Below are 15,022 nucleotides of genomic sequence, written 5' to 3'. Positions count from 1 at the left end.
GTCCCTGTGCATTTTCTTTTAAAAAAAGAAAGAAAAAGAAATGTTTAATTTTTACGTAAAATCTCTTTGTGTGCTTCTCCATTCCATCAATGAACAAATGGAGGGACTTTTCGTTGTGAGAGTGAGACTGTCAAGTGCGCATCAAGGTGAGGAGGACATTAATTATTATGTGCTGGTGCTGTTTAGAAGTTATTAAATGTATTCATTCAAGTTATTATGTTATGTTATTATGTATTCATATTTTATTGAATATCTCTGTTTAGAACTTGTTAGGCATTTAAGAAGCAGCTGCTCAACCAGAGTTAAATGATGATGATTTGCATTTTAATTAAACTAGCCGTGCGTAGCCGTGTGTGTGTGTGTGTGTGTGTGTGTGTGTGTGTGTGTGTGTGTGTGTGTGTGTGTGTGTGTGTGTGTGTGTGTGTGTGTGTGTGTGTGTGTGTGTGTGTGTGTGTGTGTGTGTGTGTGTGTGTGTGTGTGTGTGTGTGTTGCATTAAAATAGGCAATGAATAAATGTGGACAGAATGGTATGTGCATGCACATACCAGGGCACATAGTAGCAACACCAGACCTATTATTAAAAAAAATCTATCAAATGTATCAAGATGCTTCACAATTGGAAAGTGAAAACCAAGCAATATCTTCTGCCATGGACCTTCAATCCCCTTTCTCTCTTCACAGGTCTTCAATATTGAAGATGTTTTGATATCTCCAGTCACTGTTGCACTCTCCAGGGGAAAAGTACTGTACTCCCTACCATGGATTCCCTCTTACAGAACCCCTTTTCAAACATCTCAACCTCACATGAAACGTTCCAAAACACCATGGTGTATCTAAACACCACAGGCAATTACACCAATGACCAATCGATTGAGGACATCCTCTTTCAAGCATTGGGTCCCAAGCGGTCTCCCTTCTTCCTCCCTGTGACACTCATTTACCTGCTCATCTTCCTCACTGGCTTATCTGGAAATGTGCTGACGTGTGTGGTGATAGCCAAGCACAAGAAGATGCGCAATCCCACCAACTTGTACCTGCTGAGCCTGGCTGTGTCTGACCTCCTGGTGCTGCTATTCGGAATGCCACTGGAGATCTACGAGCTGTGGCAGAACTACCCGTTCCCCTTCGGCGAGGCCGGCTGCTACTTCAAGACCTTCCTCTTCGAGGCGGTCTGCTTCGCCTCCATCCTCAACGTCACGGCCCTGAGCGTGGAGAGGTACATGGCCGTGGTGCACCCGCTGAAGACCCGCTACCTCTCCACCAAGCGGCACGCCAAGCGGGTCATCGGTGCCGTGTGGCTGGCGTCCGTGGTCTGCGCCGTGCCCAACACCTCTCTGCATGGCATCTTTCACCTGCCAGGGAGGAGGGACGAGTCGGCCGTGTGCTCCGTGGTGAAACCTGTGTGGGTGTACAATCTGGTTATTCAGATCAGCACGGTCTTCTTCTATTTCATACCCATGATGGTGATCAGCGTGCTGTACCTGGTGATGGGCGTGCACCTGAGGAGAGAGAGCCGGCAGCCTTGGACCGCCTTGGGGAAGAACTGCAGCTCCAGCACCAGGTTTAAGATGCATGTGGAGCATGCAGGGCGGAGGAAACAAGTCACCAAGATGCTCTGTGAGTCTTCTTCACTCATCATGTATTACATGGGAGTTCCATGTGTCCTGCATGCCGTCATAGGACTGCATACATGTTAAATCTAGTTGTAATGTTTAATTTGTGACAGTATACATTGGTGTGAATTACTGTATAAGAAGCTGAAGTGTTTCTTAAGGCGAAACATGTACTATAGGACTTGTGTTTTCACTGATAGAATATAATAAGAATGCATTATTTCTTCTAAATATTTCTTATCCCACGATTTTGTAACCCATTTTTCACCCCTGTGTCAATTATCTAATGTGATCCTGGGCTCTACACACCCTCCGCCATCCTAGTTCCCATACATGGGGGACAAGGGGAGAGCAACGGACTTGAACTCATGCTTCCTTCATGCCCGAGTGTCCAAGTTGCTCCTTTACACCTGACAAGGTGCAGAATGCATTATTGATTATTTGGAAATTCCATTGGTATTCTGAAGAGACTCTCTTTGCTGTAGTCGTGTAAACCCCTATAGGAATTAACTGTGTTATAGATTTTTCTTTTTCAACATTTTAAGGGGAAATGCCTGGGCCTGGGCCCGGGGGGAATACATACGGTGGGATTTCTACGATGGAGAATGTTCTTGTTAGCAGCCACACACCACCACAGCACAATTTGAGTGCCACTCAAATTGATAAGAATCTTGATTCCAACATCCAAGTAGGGAACTTGATGAATGGAAAAAGTAGTGTGTAATATACACAGCATACAGCACATCCTCAAATGTGTTTTTCCTTCCTTCCTTCCTTCCCTCTCATTCCTCCCAGCCATTGTGGTGGCAGTGTTCGGGGTCTGCTGGGCGCCCTTCCACATTTCCCGCCTCCTGTGGAGTTCCATCAGTCAGTGGACAGACCTGATGCACGCCGTCTATCAGTGTGTCCACATCCTGTCCGGTGTGCTCTTCTACCTCAGCTCCGCCGTCAACCCCATCATCTACAACTTGCTCTCCACGCGTTTCCGGGAGTGCTTCCGGGAACTTGTGTGCTCCCGCGGCCGTTCTAAAAACAAGCCCCCACCCTTCCCCAAGATTATCCTGGACCACTCTGGCCAGAGTACCAGAGCGCAGGTCGAGGGGAAAGACTCCAACGCTTTCATTCCTCTGCTCTCTCCTAGCATGTCACTGAGCCTAGACACTACAACCCTCACGTGTACATGCAAAGAGCCTTCCTCCATAACCTCTTCATTATAATATATATATATATATATATAGCAAGCATCAATGCATCATTGGCATGGTAATACATAAATAAACAGACAAACAAATAAATGATTAAAAACCTTAAACCAAAAACCAATATTTCTAAACCAATGTTCGAAAGCCTAGAGGTTTTCTGAAAAACCTATGAAACTATATAGTATATAGCTAAAATCCAGAATGAAACAGATGCATTCCCAGCTTTAATGGGTAACTAACCATTAAACCATGGATCACTAATTTAGTTGTTGTATTATGAATAAGATAAGCCAGCAAGGCCTAGCACACATTGTTATATGAGGTGGTTGCAGTTGAACTAAGTAATTTAGCATAGTATCCCTGAGTGACACTTTTGCTCATTCCATGTTCTGTATTGTACTTTTATTACTTTATTCAGTAAAACTATTATGTAAGATGAGCATATCTGATCTTAATATATACTGTCGGAAAGTTCTGATAAATTCCAGAATTGTTTACAGGCCTGTAAAAGTGTACTTTGATTCTTACAGTAATTGCCTGAATTCCATGTTGGACAAGCAACATTTTTATTAACGTCTGTTTTTTTTTGTCTGGTGAGTGAATGTATAATATTAATGTGAGCTTTGCAAGGCATTGCATTTTGTTTGTGTTGTGACAGACAAGTTAATATTCCCTGTTACTGTCACAATAAAGCCTGTGATTATGCAACGCATACAATTGAAGAAATAAAATCAAATTTGCTATTATAAATGCTATTTACCCATATTTCAACTTTTGTTTCTTGTTACGTTCATGTTTTAAAGATGATACCCATCTTGATCTTGCATTACATGTACTGTAAATACTTTTTATAGCCAAGCTTCAACGTGAACCTAGTCTCTTGAGACAGACTGTTGACAAACATCAAACTCATAAGGAAATGATGGCACTGTTTCTCCTTTATTTGCCGATGCGTTCTCAGATTTGACATAAACCTAACCGTATCTAAGATTACTAAAATAAAATGGAACAGATTCAGAGAGTTAGTAAACTTTGTGTCAGTGAAGTTCAGTAATTATCATAACCACCTAGCAGTATATGTGTTGCATATTTAGCTATCAGATATCACAAATCCCACATGATGTGTTGAATACAGGAGATTTATCTTGCAGGTTATTTTTAAAATATTTTTCAGGAACATGAACTATGCTACTTGTAAACACAGCTCTTTTGAAGTTGATTTTTATTGGTGACAAGACACAAAATTATACACAGTGCACCTTTAATATACACACACACACACACGCACGCACACACACACACACACACACACACACACACACACACACACACACACACACACACACACACACACACACACACACACACACACACACACACATTAAAATTGGCTTATGGGAGGACCACTTTGTCACGCTCATGTCACAGACACGACTCAGCCAAAACTATATAAGGCGGTAGCGGCAGTACTGCCTCAGGGGTCAGTGGCAGCACTGCCTCAGGGGTCGGTAGAGCAGCCGGATGGGAACCATGACGTTCCCACTTCCCCGTTCGATCACAGGCTTCCCCAGAGTTGGTGTCAAAGTGTCCTTAATTGAGCAAGACTCTGAACCCCTAATTGCTGCCGATGTGCAGGTTGGTACCAGCCTTGCATGGTTTCCTCCGCCATTGATGTATGAATGTGTGTGAGTGGGTGAATATAATGCACAATCTATAAAGCGTTGGATAAAAGCGGAATATAAATGCACCATTTAGCATTTATAAGGAGTTCCAAATGCAGCTACGCCCATGCATAGTACTGTTGTCACCAAACAACAAATCACCAACATTTTGGAAACAAGGAACTGGATGAAAGCACGTATTCAAGTAAAGCAAGTCTTTGACTTGTTCTACAAGTCAGTGACACACTAACTAACCATGTTGTTTAATTATTCAGCGTGTGTAACCAATATCCCAGGCCAGATAAATAAGCTCATGTGCAAAATCATAGTTTGACACATGAAACTGACCATACTTTACTGCAACACAGCAATAGAGAAGTTGTTTTTTTGTCTGTTCTCCCCCACCCTAAGGACGTGTTCCAGTTCTGACAAGGACCGTAAGAGTTGTGAATATAAAGGCAGGGAAAAGACGAGCACTTTGCCACAATATTTGAATAACGTCAAGACAGGCATGACAAAGGTCAATGAAGATCAGTGTGAAAATGATTATTATAAATGGCTTATTTAACAATTAAATCAATCTATGTACTGTATTGATTGTACAAAAGATTACACAAATACTGTAGGTGAACAGAATGCATTTCCTGCCGATGCATGGTCTTCATTATGCAATACATTGCACATCAAGACAATTCTGCCAGGAACTGCCAGAATTCTACCGTATTTTCCTTTTTTCAGTATCTTCATTCTTCTTATTCATTAAAGTCATTTTGTACTGTACCAATGTCCCAAAGAGACACTCAAAGTGTGTTTCTTGGCTGTTTAAAGGCAGGCTTCAGTTCAGCTCGAGAAGGTGGGCTTCCGGGCTATTCTAACTACGTTATATGTATTCAGTCCTGGTGCGTCAAAGCCAGGGGACACACCCCGCTTGTTAAACACATAAAAGTTAAACAGTTGGCCATCCTGGGCCTCCAGGGAAACAGAAGCGGTGCTGACCCGTAACACACAGGGGTACTCCTTTTCAAACACCACCCTGAACACTCTCTCCACCAGGTAGTTGAGTTTAATTGTCCTGTACTGCTCGGGGATTAGTTCCTCGATCTGTGGTCCAAACTGCTGCATGATCAGAACACCGTCTTTTCCTGCTTTGATCTCATAGTAGGTGATGTTGCTGTAGGTGAAGAAGCCAGTGTACGGATCTGGGTTTGGGGGAGCAACAAGGACCTTCTTGGCTTCCCTGAAGGCCTTCTCCATGGCCGGGATGATGTGGCCATAGGCCCTGGCGATCACATCCTGACTCTGCGACCTAGTGCCCGCCATGAGAACCACCAGTCCCAGCTTCAGCCGGGGCACCAGCGAGAAGGTGGCGGAGTAGCCGTCGAGATCGCCATCCTTGCGCACAACCTCATACCCCAACTGCTCGTTTACCTCCCACGGCGTCCCTGTGCGGTTGGCAAAGTAATCCTTGTCGCACCTGAAGAGCGGGGTCAGCATGACCTTGAGCGTGTCCGGCTCCAGGAGCTTGCGGTGGTAGGCGCCCAGGAGCATCATGGCCAGCTTGGCTAGGTCTGCCGCTGTTGAAAACATCTGACCAGAAGGCCGGTACCAGCCCAGGTCATAGAGTGGAGCAGACTGCCCGCTAGAGTACACTCCCACCGCCATCTGACCTTGGAGCCCTGGGGTAATGTCAAAGCCACTATCCTCCATGCCCAGACGGTTCAGGATGTTGTCTGTGATCCAGCGCTGATAATCAACCCTCAGCACTCTCTCAGCCAACACATGAGCCAGCAGGGAGAAGGCCAGGTTGCTGTAGTGACACCTAGCATTGAAAGTGAGATGGAGTGACACTGCGACACAATTTCACGGTAATTGATGTAACACTGGATCAGAAATGGAAGGGCTATAATATGACAATTTGGTGCTTCTTAACCTACTCTATACGTTTTAAATTGTGTCATAATTGTGTCATAATTTAAAATAAATATTTATATATATTCATATTGTGTTGAGTCTGGCGTAGAGGATTGCATCCTGTGCCAGCTGATTTCAATACATTTCAATAAATAAATACATTCAACTGTAACTGCATAAACCAGATGAGATGGCTATATTGGACAAATAGACAGTATAGCCTTACTGACTTAGCTTATGGAGTGGTCACCTACGCATATCAATTTCTTTCCCATACATGTACAGTTTGTTCACACAATAAAAATGCTAATTGTGAATGTGATAGACTGAAATCATCAAAACATGTCCTAAACTTTTACTTTTCAGAAAATGGAAAAGAATACCAATGTTCCAATGAAATTAAGTACCGGTAGTCACAAGCTTTTGTTAATATTTGGGGAAATAATTATATATTTTTTAAAAAAGACTTTCACTTGGATTTTGTTCTCCCCAAAATAATATAAGATCTTTATATATTATAGGCCATTGTATATTTTGGCTGCTTTTGTGTGGCAGCCTCGTACGACAAAGTAGGGCATTTCACACATTGACTACATAACCCATTAAACCCGCATTTTATTCCATTGTCTTTCCCTGCGTAATACGCTAAACCCGCTATTTGTTTTATGTGTTTAATTCACAGATGTTTAATTACTTTAGTGAAAATCCGGCTTTGTCGCGGACATCGTGACATGGGCGACGCGTTATGATGATGTAACTGGAAATCATGAGATCCCTCCGCTACTGTTTGTTGTTCTTCCGCATCGCAACGGTGGATTATTTTTCGGATAGACAACAAGTCATGGGACTATTTTCATTGGGATTTTCATGGATCAAAGGCGCAAATACGTAATACGTATGCTCCAAAGGTAATTAAAAAATCACACCCATTTGTTTTAGTTTTAGTTTGTGAGGGGCGTTGTCCTAAACCTGTGTGCATAAGATACTTATACAGTATAGGGAAAGTGCATCAACACGCCTACAGACACACCGCGTCCATTTCTAGCGCTAGTTGGAGGTGCCCCTATATGGCAGGAAAAGGTTGCGTTCTTTTAGGCTAGTCCGAAATCTTACTTTGTGCCTGGGTCTGCGACTAAGACATCATCTTGCAGTAGACTGATTGCAGATTGTGTTTTTCCTTTCCATAGCAGGTTTGTGGCCCTGAGTCTTCTGGGTAGACCTAAGATTTAATTTGAATATAGATTATTGCACCAGTATTAAAAGCTCAGAAAATAAATTTAATGAAGACTCTTGAACAAACACGAAAACATTTTTTTCGTGTCTAGATTGTCTAAATTGTTCCTCATTTCAATTCAGATTTTTTTGTGGGAACCGTCATCAACCACAGTCAATGGCGTGCCAGGACGGGAGTGGCAACTGGCAACAGACTTGTATTGTACTTGTATTTTTCGGACTGGAGAAGTGGCAACCTGGCTCGCAGTGGTGGAAGAAGTACTGTACTCTAAAAGGTTCCTTGTTAAATCACTTTTGAGAGCAATGGTTCTCAAACCTTTTTAATCTCAAGGACCCCCATAATTGAGAAAGTCTAGAAATGGAACCAAACTGACCATTATGGGTCCATTTGGTTCTATTTGTACGCTCTCAGAGTTACAGATCAGTAAGGGTCCATTTTGAACCCCCCAAGTAACCCTGAAGGTCCCTGGACCCCACTTTGAACTCTCAATCCATGTACAGTACATGTCTGCTCCCTGTTTTTACATATTTTACATATTGTAAACATGTTATAGTAGTCAAATTATGTCCTGCCATGATCCAAATAGATAGTATGCCTATATCGAATAAACTGTCCAGTCAGTGAACATTTTATGAAGGACAAACCGATATGGAAATCATGCAAATGTGTTGGATTATACAACAACAAAGCAATTAACCTTTGTCAAGTGTGGATTCGCATTGAAAAATAGTGTCGAAACGTTCACACATTTTGGAGCACTCAAAAGTGAATTGCGAGCCCCCGCTTTGATTTTAGAATGAGTACAAAAATAAATAAAATGTAAATATTAGCATTTTCATCTTCATCATTACCATTACCATTGTTATTATTGTTTTATTATTATTATTTCAGCTTGAGGGATTCATATACAGTACCAAATGGAAACAGACAAGCAAGCATTCGTTGTTATTTGTGCTGCTGATTTACAAAGAGTAGGCCTACAGCCCCTAGGCTACTGCACCCATTCTCCCACACTGGCAAGTCTTTAGGCTAATATACCAAACACATGTAGGTGGTGAAAACAACTCCATGCCAGAAATGGTCAATTACCGGTTAGCTTTATTTTTTACGCTTGCGTTGTTGTGCCCCTCTTGAGCAGACCTGCAGGAGACCTGTCATTGCCCGTTTGAAAGGCCCTTAACAGAGAGGAGCTTCTTCAGATAAACAACTTGCACAAGTGTAAATGCAGTGTAGTAAAAGTACAATATTTGCCTCTGCGATGTAGTGGAGTAAATGTATTGTAAATTGTAAAAGTTAAGTACAAATACAGAAATTGAGTACATGCACTTAGTTGCTGCTAATAACGACTTCTAGGCTTCTCATTGGCAACTGGTGAAGCTATACCTGAGAGCTGGCTGGCCATCCTGCGCAGGGTGACAGAGGAGGAGCGGACTGGAACCTCGCCACTGTCCAGAAAGATCAGTCCGTCCGTTACGTACTTTAGCTCTGCGTCTCGCGTCCTTCCCAGTGGGTTCTTGATGGTGAAGTTTTCGACATACTTCTCCAGAGGGTCGTCCAGGGATCCTATCTTGCCGTCCTCCCACAATCTGTACATCATCAGTACTGGGAAGATTTTTGAGAGGCTAGCGATTCTGAGAGACACAAGGAAATGAATGGGAAATGTTTCTAAAAGCGAGCGACCACCAACATTAACAGATAATTTATACACGCATATATAGGCCTAAATGTATAGAGGCTACTGACCAAATCAGTACTACACAGATCGTTCAGCACATCAGATATATTACAGATTTGAAGTGATCTATTGGTGTTTTTAATTCAGTATAGTTCTAATTAATTTTGATTAGAAAGGAAAAATACAGAGAGTGTAGGCAGTGATCCATAATTTGGTCACTTTCATAGGAAATCAGATTTTTCACAAGAATAACACATGGATGATTAAAATCAGCTTTTCTATCATGCAGTGCATTCATCAGTAGTAAGTTAATAACTTGTGCCGTAAATAAATCACGCATGTTGTCCGTAAGTACAGTAAGTGTCACATGGCCTGGCCCTTGATTGATGCTATAATCATCATGCACCACTCCACATGAATAAGCTGAAAAGTGCAGTGATCAAGAAGATGGTGTTAGACAGGATCTAGACAGCACAACAGCATGTGCAAATATTGTTTTATGTTATATTTGTTAAACTTGCTCTAGAGAGGGTTCTCACAAATAGTTGTCCTATAGTGACAAATTTAGCAGGGAAAATGACAGAGCTGCAAATGGCAGAGGTATAGGCAACCAACCAGGGCCCCCAACAGCCAAACGTCACATAAGAAATGGATTTATGTCCCCAAACCATACACAAAAGTAACCTAAGGGTGGCATTTACTGTATAGCTGAATGGGTAGAGAGAAACCACCTGGGAATCATATTAATAGCTCTCACTAATAGGATAGGTAAATGCAGAGAATACATTTAATTTATGTGCAAATGTACAGTGACTAAAAATAGCCGAAAGGAAGGAAAATTATATTATTTTTCTGTGTGGTCAGTTAAGCGCAAATCTCAGCCAGAAAGCAGGGCCTATATGCCATACTATTAATACAAATAACAACATAATCAGCATGTTCAATGTCCTACCTTTTATCAGATTGCTGCCCCAAATTGTTAGGTCTGGTATATGTCTACATATGGAGATAAGGTTGAAAAACGTTTTTCCTTTAAAAATCAGCAAAGTCACCCTTTAATTTGCATGTAGTCTGTATTTCTTCTTTCATATTTTAAGAATACATAATAGTATTTCTTTCAAATGGTGACCGTTTCGTTTTGAAACTATAAATGTACTACATGTAGTTACTCAGTCACTTATAACATCTATTCTAAATTTAAGAAAAGCTGTCACTTCCTTAGCACAGAGCAAGACTGCTGCTCGCTTAGCATCTCAAAACGCCACGATGCGCGGACAGCCTCAAGGAACCTTACAGAATTCTGTGTCTCTCAGCATCAACAGCTGGGTTTGGCCAGCCTCATCACCACGCTGTGAGATACAAATGCTCATTCGGAATTTTGGATCAACACGGTCGCCTACCACTTCTTTCCTGCTCCTTTCTAACACCAACGCAATCAACAACGCCATGCCAAAGTCATTTTCAAAGTTTAAACTGCTCGAATGTCTATCCTGTCTGTCTGTTTGTCTTTCTATGACAATCAATCTATCTTAGCTAATAACATACATTTTGTGCCCAAGTTCAACCCAACTTCCCACGATCATCCATTAACAATTCCCTCCCAATCAATGTGATCTACAGTATTATCTCGCATTACCCACACTGTACATAATTTCCTGTTCATATATTAGAACGGGTAAGGACTTTAAATGGTCACTCAATCAAAGAGCTGGTTTTTGATGAGAGCTGCTGATTACTATCAACAAACCACATCTGTGTAATGATAGGTGTTCTTTTATTGATCCAATGTGTAATTTTATAGAAATGTGTTTAAATTGTATCAAAGTAGCTGTGCAGACAAATAAAGAAGTCACAGGGAACTCTTCATAGCTGGAGAGATTAACATAAATGTTATTCTGCTATTTACTGCAATGTTACACACCTGTAAATTGTGTACTCATTGGGTGGGCCTGAGAGAGGGTCACTTGCGTTCCTCTTCCCAAAGTTGCCAGTCCACAGAACTGTGTCATTAAAGATCACAATGGCCGACATAGAAGGAAGACTGGTAGGATTTACAGTCTGACGCAGTAGCATGTCCACCTGGATAAGGTTTACATGGATCACACAAAGAAAACCATATTAGGTGAAAATCTGACACGTTGACAATGTATTAGTGTGTAGAGATGAACCTATCATTCATTCATATCTCTGACAACGGAAGTATGGCAAAAGTGAACAGGGGTTGTTTAAAAGTGGCCATATAATAAAAATAGATTGACAGATCAATAGATTCTCTGTTTTAAGGTAGAGCACTCGTCTGTCCCTATTGCAAAACGTAGATAGAATTTCTGTGCTCAATCGTCACGGTCTATACATATAGTTTAGTTGTGTGAATGAATGAGATGTGCCCTGCTCCTCAGGGCACAGGTCTCCACCAGGAGGATAGGAGTGTTTGTGATAGTCTAGAATATCAAGTAGGCTCCAAATAAATGCCAATCCATTTCAGTCGTGCCTGACCATTTGGAAATTGGACAGTAACAAAGTACATTTACATGAGTACTGCACATAAGTACATTTTGATTGTATCTGTACAGTACTTGAGCACCACCACATTTCATACCTACAGATGCCTCACTCTCCGTAGAAGTAACAAGGGTTAGGGTTTTAATAAAACAGGCGACACGTTATGACCATGCATATTCATCATCCACAAAATGTCTGATGCAACCCTATTCCTCTATTCACCTTCACATGCTCCTGATGTCAATTGTTATTGGCTGAAGGACTGTAGTGTGAACACCATACACCAGACGGGCAATGGAGCTGTCGTTCAAACAGAAATGTATACTATCTCATCAACTGGCTCTCTAATCCCCTCATCTGGAGCTGCATTTGGCGTGAAGGATTATCACAGCCAGCCAGGCCCATACATCACCACATCTTCCCGCTTACATTGTTGGATACATGAATGGGAAGAAAAAGGGACCAGATCTCACCTTCTCCAGGGCCTCTTTGAGAATGGGGATGGGATGCTCCAGGGGGAGAGGCTGAGGGAAGCGAGGGCACATTTTCTCTGATTTGGCATTACCACCCATGCCCTCATCTGGATGGAGGCCAGAGATGGAGAGGAGGAAAGAAAGAGACATGGAGGGCAATCAGGACATGAGGAGCACTGTTTGAAATTCCAACTTGATATCTGAGATGCATGACAAAAAGGATGCTGGGCATGGGGGCATTAGTTCTTGACCCATGCTGCCAGACAACATGTTTCACTGTTAGCCATTGTGAAATGTATGGTGAGACTCATTCCAGACATGCTGTGAATTCTGCATAACTGAACAAAGTCACTGCTTTTTTTCAATTTTCAATTACCTACACCACAAATAGCAGATCTACTAACTCACAACGCGCTGCAATGCGATGCATTGTGAGCTTGTACAGTAGATCTGCTATTTCCGGCATGTGACACCAGCATGCAACAAATATCAGGCTTTTAGAACCAGACAGCTTCAGTAAACACTGAGAACTATACTTATCCATTTCTTACTCGTGACTCTCGTGAGAAAGAACTCCAGTAATTGGATTCCATTCTCACCTAAGACAGCCGTTGTGAAATCTTTAGACTGAGACGCTTTCGTTGTGAGGGTTGTAACTAAGTGTATATACGTTTGCTTAACCCTAATCCCTAACCTCATCATTTTACAGCACACCTTATTAAAATTGTGACAAACTGGCACCTGAATCAACAGGTATACATTTTTCAGAACATTATTTTCTCTTAATGTAATATATTGTTTGCACCAATAGCGTGCGTCATTAGTAACATGTTTATGTAAAATACGTTTGTAAAATAATTATTTTACATATTCTTGTATTCACCTACTTAACGCTATACTACTCTACAATAAATGTACATTGTGTATTGCATATTCTATGTACCGGTAGTTTCATGTGGCCCACCTTGTTAAACAGTGGGCCGCATTTGCGCAGTGTTCAACAGAGAGAGAAACCCCCGCTAGAATATTATTGCATTTTTGGGACAGTACATTGAAGTAGTATTGAAACATAATACAGAATTTACAAAAAAATGATAAGCAGAAATACTAACTGCCGCAACCGCACAAGACACAATTGTGTTATTATAATATGTGCATACCTGGTAATAACTTGGGCAGCTGGTACTGCCAGAGGAAGCAGCCTGTCATGACTAGAGACAGTAACAGGAAAAACACCAGGCCCAGCTGGGTCCACTTCACCTTCATCTCCTTGGTTTTAGCGAGACCTTCAGTTTTAGCAGCAGGATCAGCCACAGCAGGAGCTGGCTGGAATATGAACAGTCATACACCCACGCACACACACATGCATAAAGGCATACATATAGACACGTAAACATTCAAAGATACACAGACACATGTGCTTACAAGTTCACAAGTACACATATGCAGGCATATACATGCAAACCAAAACAAGGACACACACACACACACACACACACACACACACACACGCACACACACACAGGTTAACAATAGGCATACCAAATAGGACACTAGTGTAAGACAGCCATGTAACTACAACAATTGACTCTCCTGACAGAATCAAAGCAGAGCCCAGGCATTACCCGTCTGGAAAAAAATCCTTGGCTAGGTGCAGACATGGGACTCCCATCTCCAATTCCTCACTGACAGCCACTGTAATCCCAGGCCCCATCAGCGCAAGTCTCTTACAATTCAATTTCCTCTCCTGCGGCCACGAACCTGTGACGTCATAATCCCCAGATTTACTCCACCACCAAAGCCCAAGCTGAGTGGGAGGGGGAAATCTTAATCTCTACTTAATCCCTGCGAATCAATTCACTTCAGTCCAGTTATGCCTGTTGATTTCCTGACACTCAGTCACCCAAGCTGACAAAGGTGGCACCATAGACATAGAAAGGTAGACGCCTCATTCGCCACTGCAATTCATTGGAGCGACCTGTATCGAACTGAGGGCGGAAGTGCGCCCATGGAGTTATATGGACATGAGTGTCATGGCGTGTTCAGTCACGTGACTCACGCCCCTTCCTTTCATTATGTTCCTTGGCACCAATGCGGAAGCTTGACTCTCTTGAGAGCATTCACCCCTGAGGCGGAGGAGGGGTCTACCCTTTCTAGGTCTATGGGTGGCACACTCTCAGCACAGCACAGCACAGCACAGCACAGCACAGCACAGCACAGCACAGCACAGCACAGCACAGAGCATAGGCATGAGTGCTAATTGTGTGTTAAAAATGTACCCAAATGGACCTGTAAGGGTTTGTTTTAGACGATATTCAAGTGGATTTACATATTGACAGATAATATTATTTGTGCATATTATCTGCAGTGTCCATATGTGTGTGTGCGTGCGTGTGTACCTGTGCTTGGACCCCATCGACTGGCGTTTCTCTGAAGACTTTACTTCCCGTCTTGCCCATGGCCTTACTGCACAGGCTGCAGAAAACAAAACAAACAAAAAAACATGTTACTAATCTATCATATCATATACCATTTGTCGCATACGTAACCTAGCCCTTATTTGACTTTGGTAAGAGAAGTGGGAAAAGTACCAAATAGGTACACACACTACTCCTTTCCTTTCATCCCCATGACTTCAATCAGCTGCCTTTTTCCTCGCAAACCTATCCGGGTGTCTGCGCCTGCGCAGCTCCAATACGCAGCTATGTGTGTGTGTGTGTGTGTGTGTGTGTGTGTGTGTGTGTGTGTGTG

The 15,022-nt window shown here is 42.3% G+C and overlaps 2 protein-coding genes across 2 annotated transcripts; one reads left to right on the top strand and one right to left on the bottom strand.

Annotated features, from left to right (window-relative positions):
* Positions 1-824: 824 nt before the first annotated feature.
* nmur3 (neuromedin U receptor 3) lies at positions 825-2,830 on the top strand (the record flags this gene model as incomplete). The annotated part of the gene is made up of 2 exons (XM_080790645.1): positions 825-1,617; positions 2,409-2,830. 2 exons carry the CDS (start codon positions 825-827, stop codon positions 2,828-2,830), a joined length of 1,215 nt encoding a protein of 404 aa, XP_080646771.1.
* A 2,486-nt stretch (positions 2,831-5,316) lies between these two features.
* Positions 5,317-14,730, bottom strand: lactbl1b (lactamase, beta-like 1b; the record flags this gene model as incomplete). The annotated part of the gene is made up of 7 exons (XM_080781462.1): positions 5,317-6,295; positions 7,501-7,606; positions 9,005-9,252; positions 11,218-11,375; positions 12,272-12,378; positions 13,432-13,597; positions 14,671-14,730. 7 exons carry the CDS (start codon positions 14,728-14,730, stop codon positions 5,317-5,319), a joined length of 1,824 nt encoding a protein of 607 aa, XP_080637588.1.
* Between the last annotated feature and the right edge of the window lie 292 nt (positions 14,731-15,022).

The sequence above is a fragment of the Protomyctophum bolini genome, assembly GCF_963924005.1.
Source record: "Protomyctophum bolini genome assembly, chromosome: 2".
In the NCBI taxonomy this organism is placed as follows: Eukaryota; Metazoa; Chordata; class Actinopteri; order Myctophiformes; family Myctophidae; genus Protomyctophum; species Protomyctophum bolini.
Note: the sequence above shows the minus strand (reverse complement) of the source record. Positions and strands in the feature narration are given on the sequence as shown.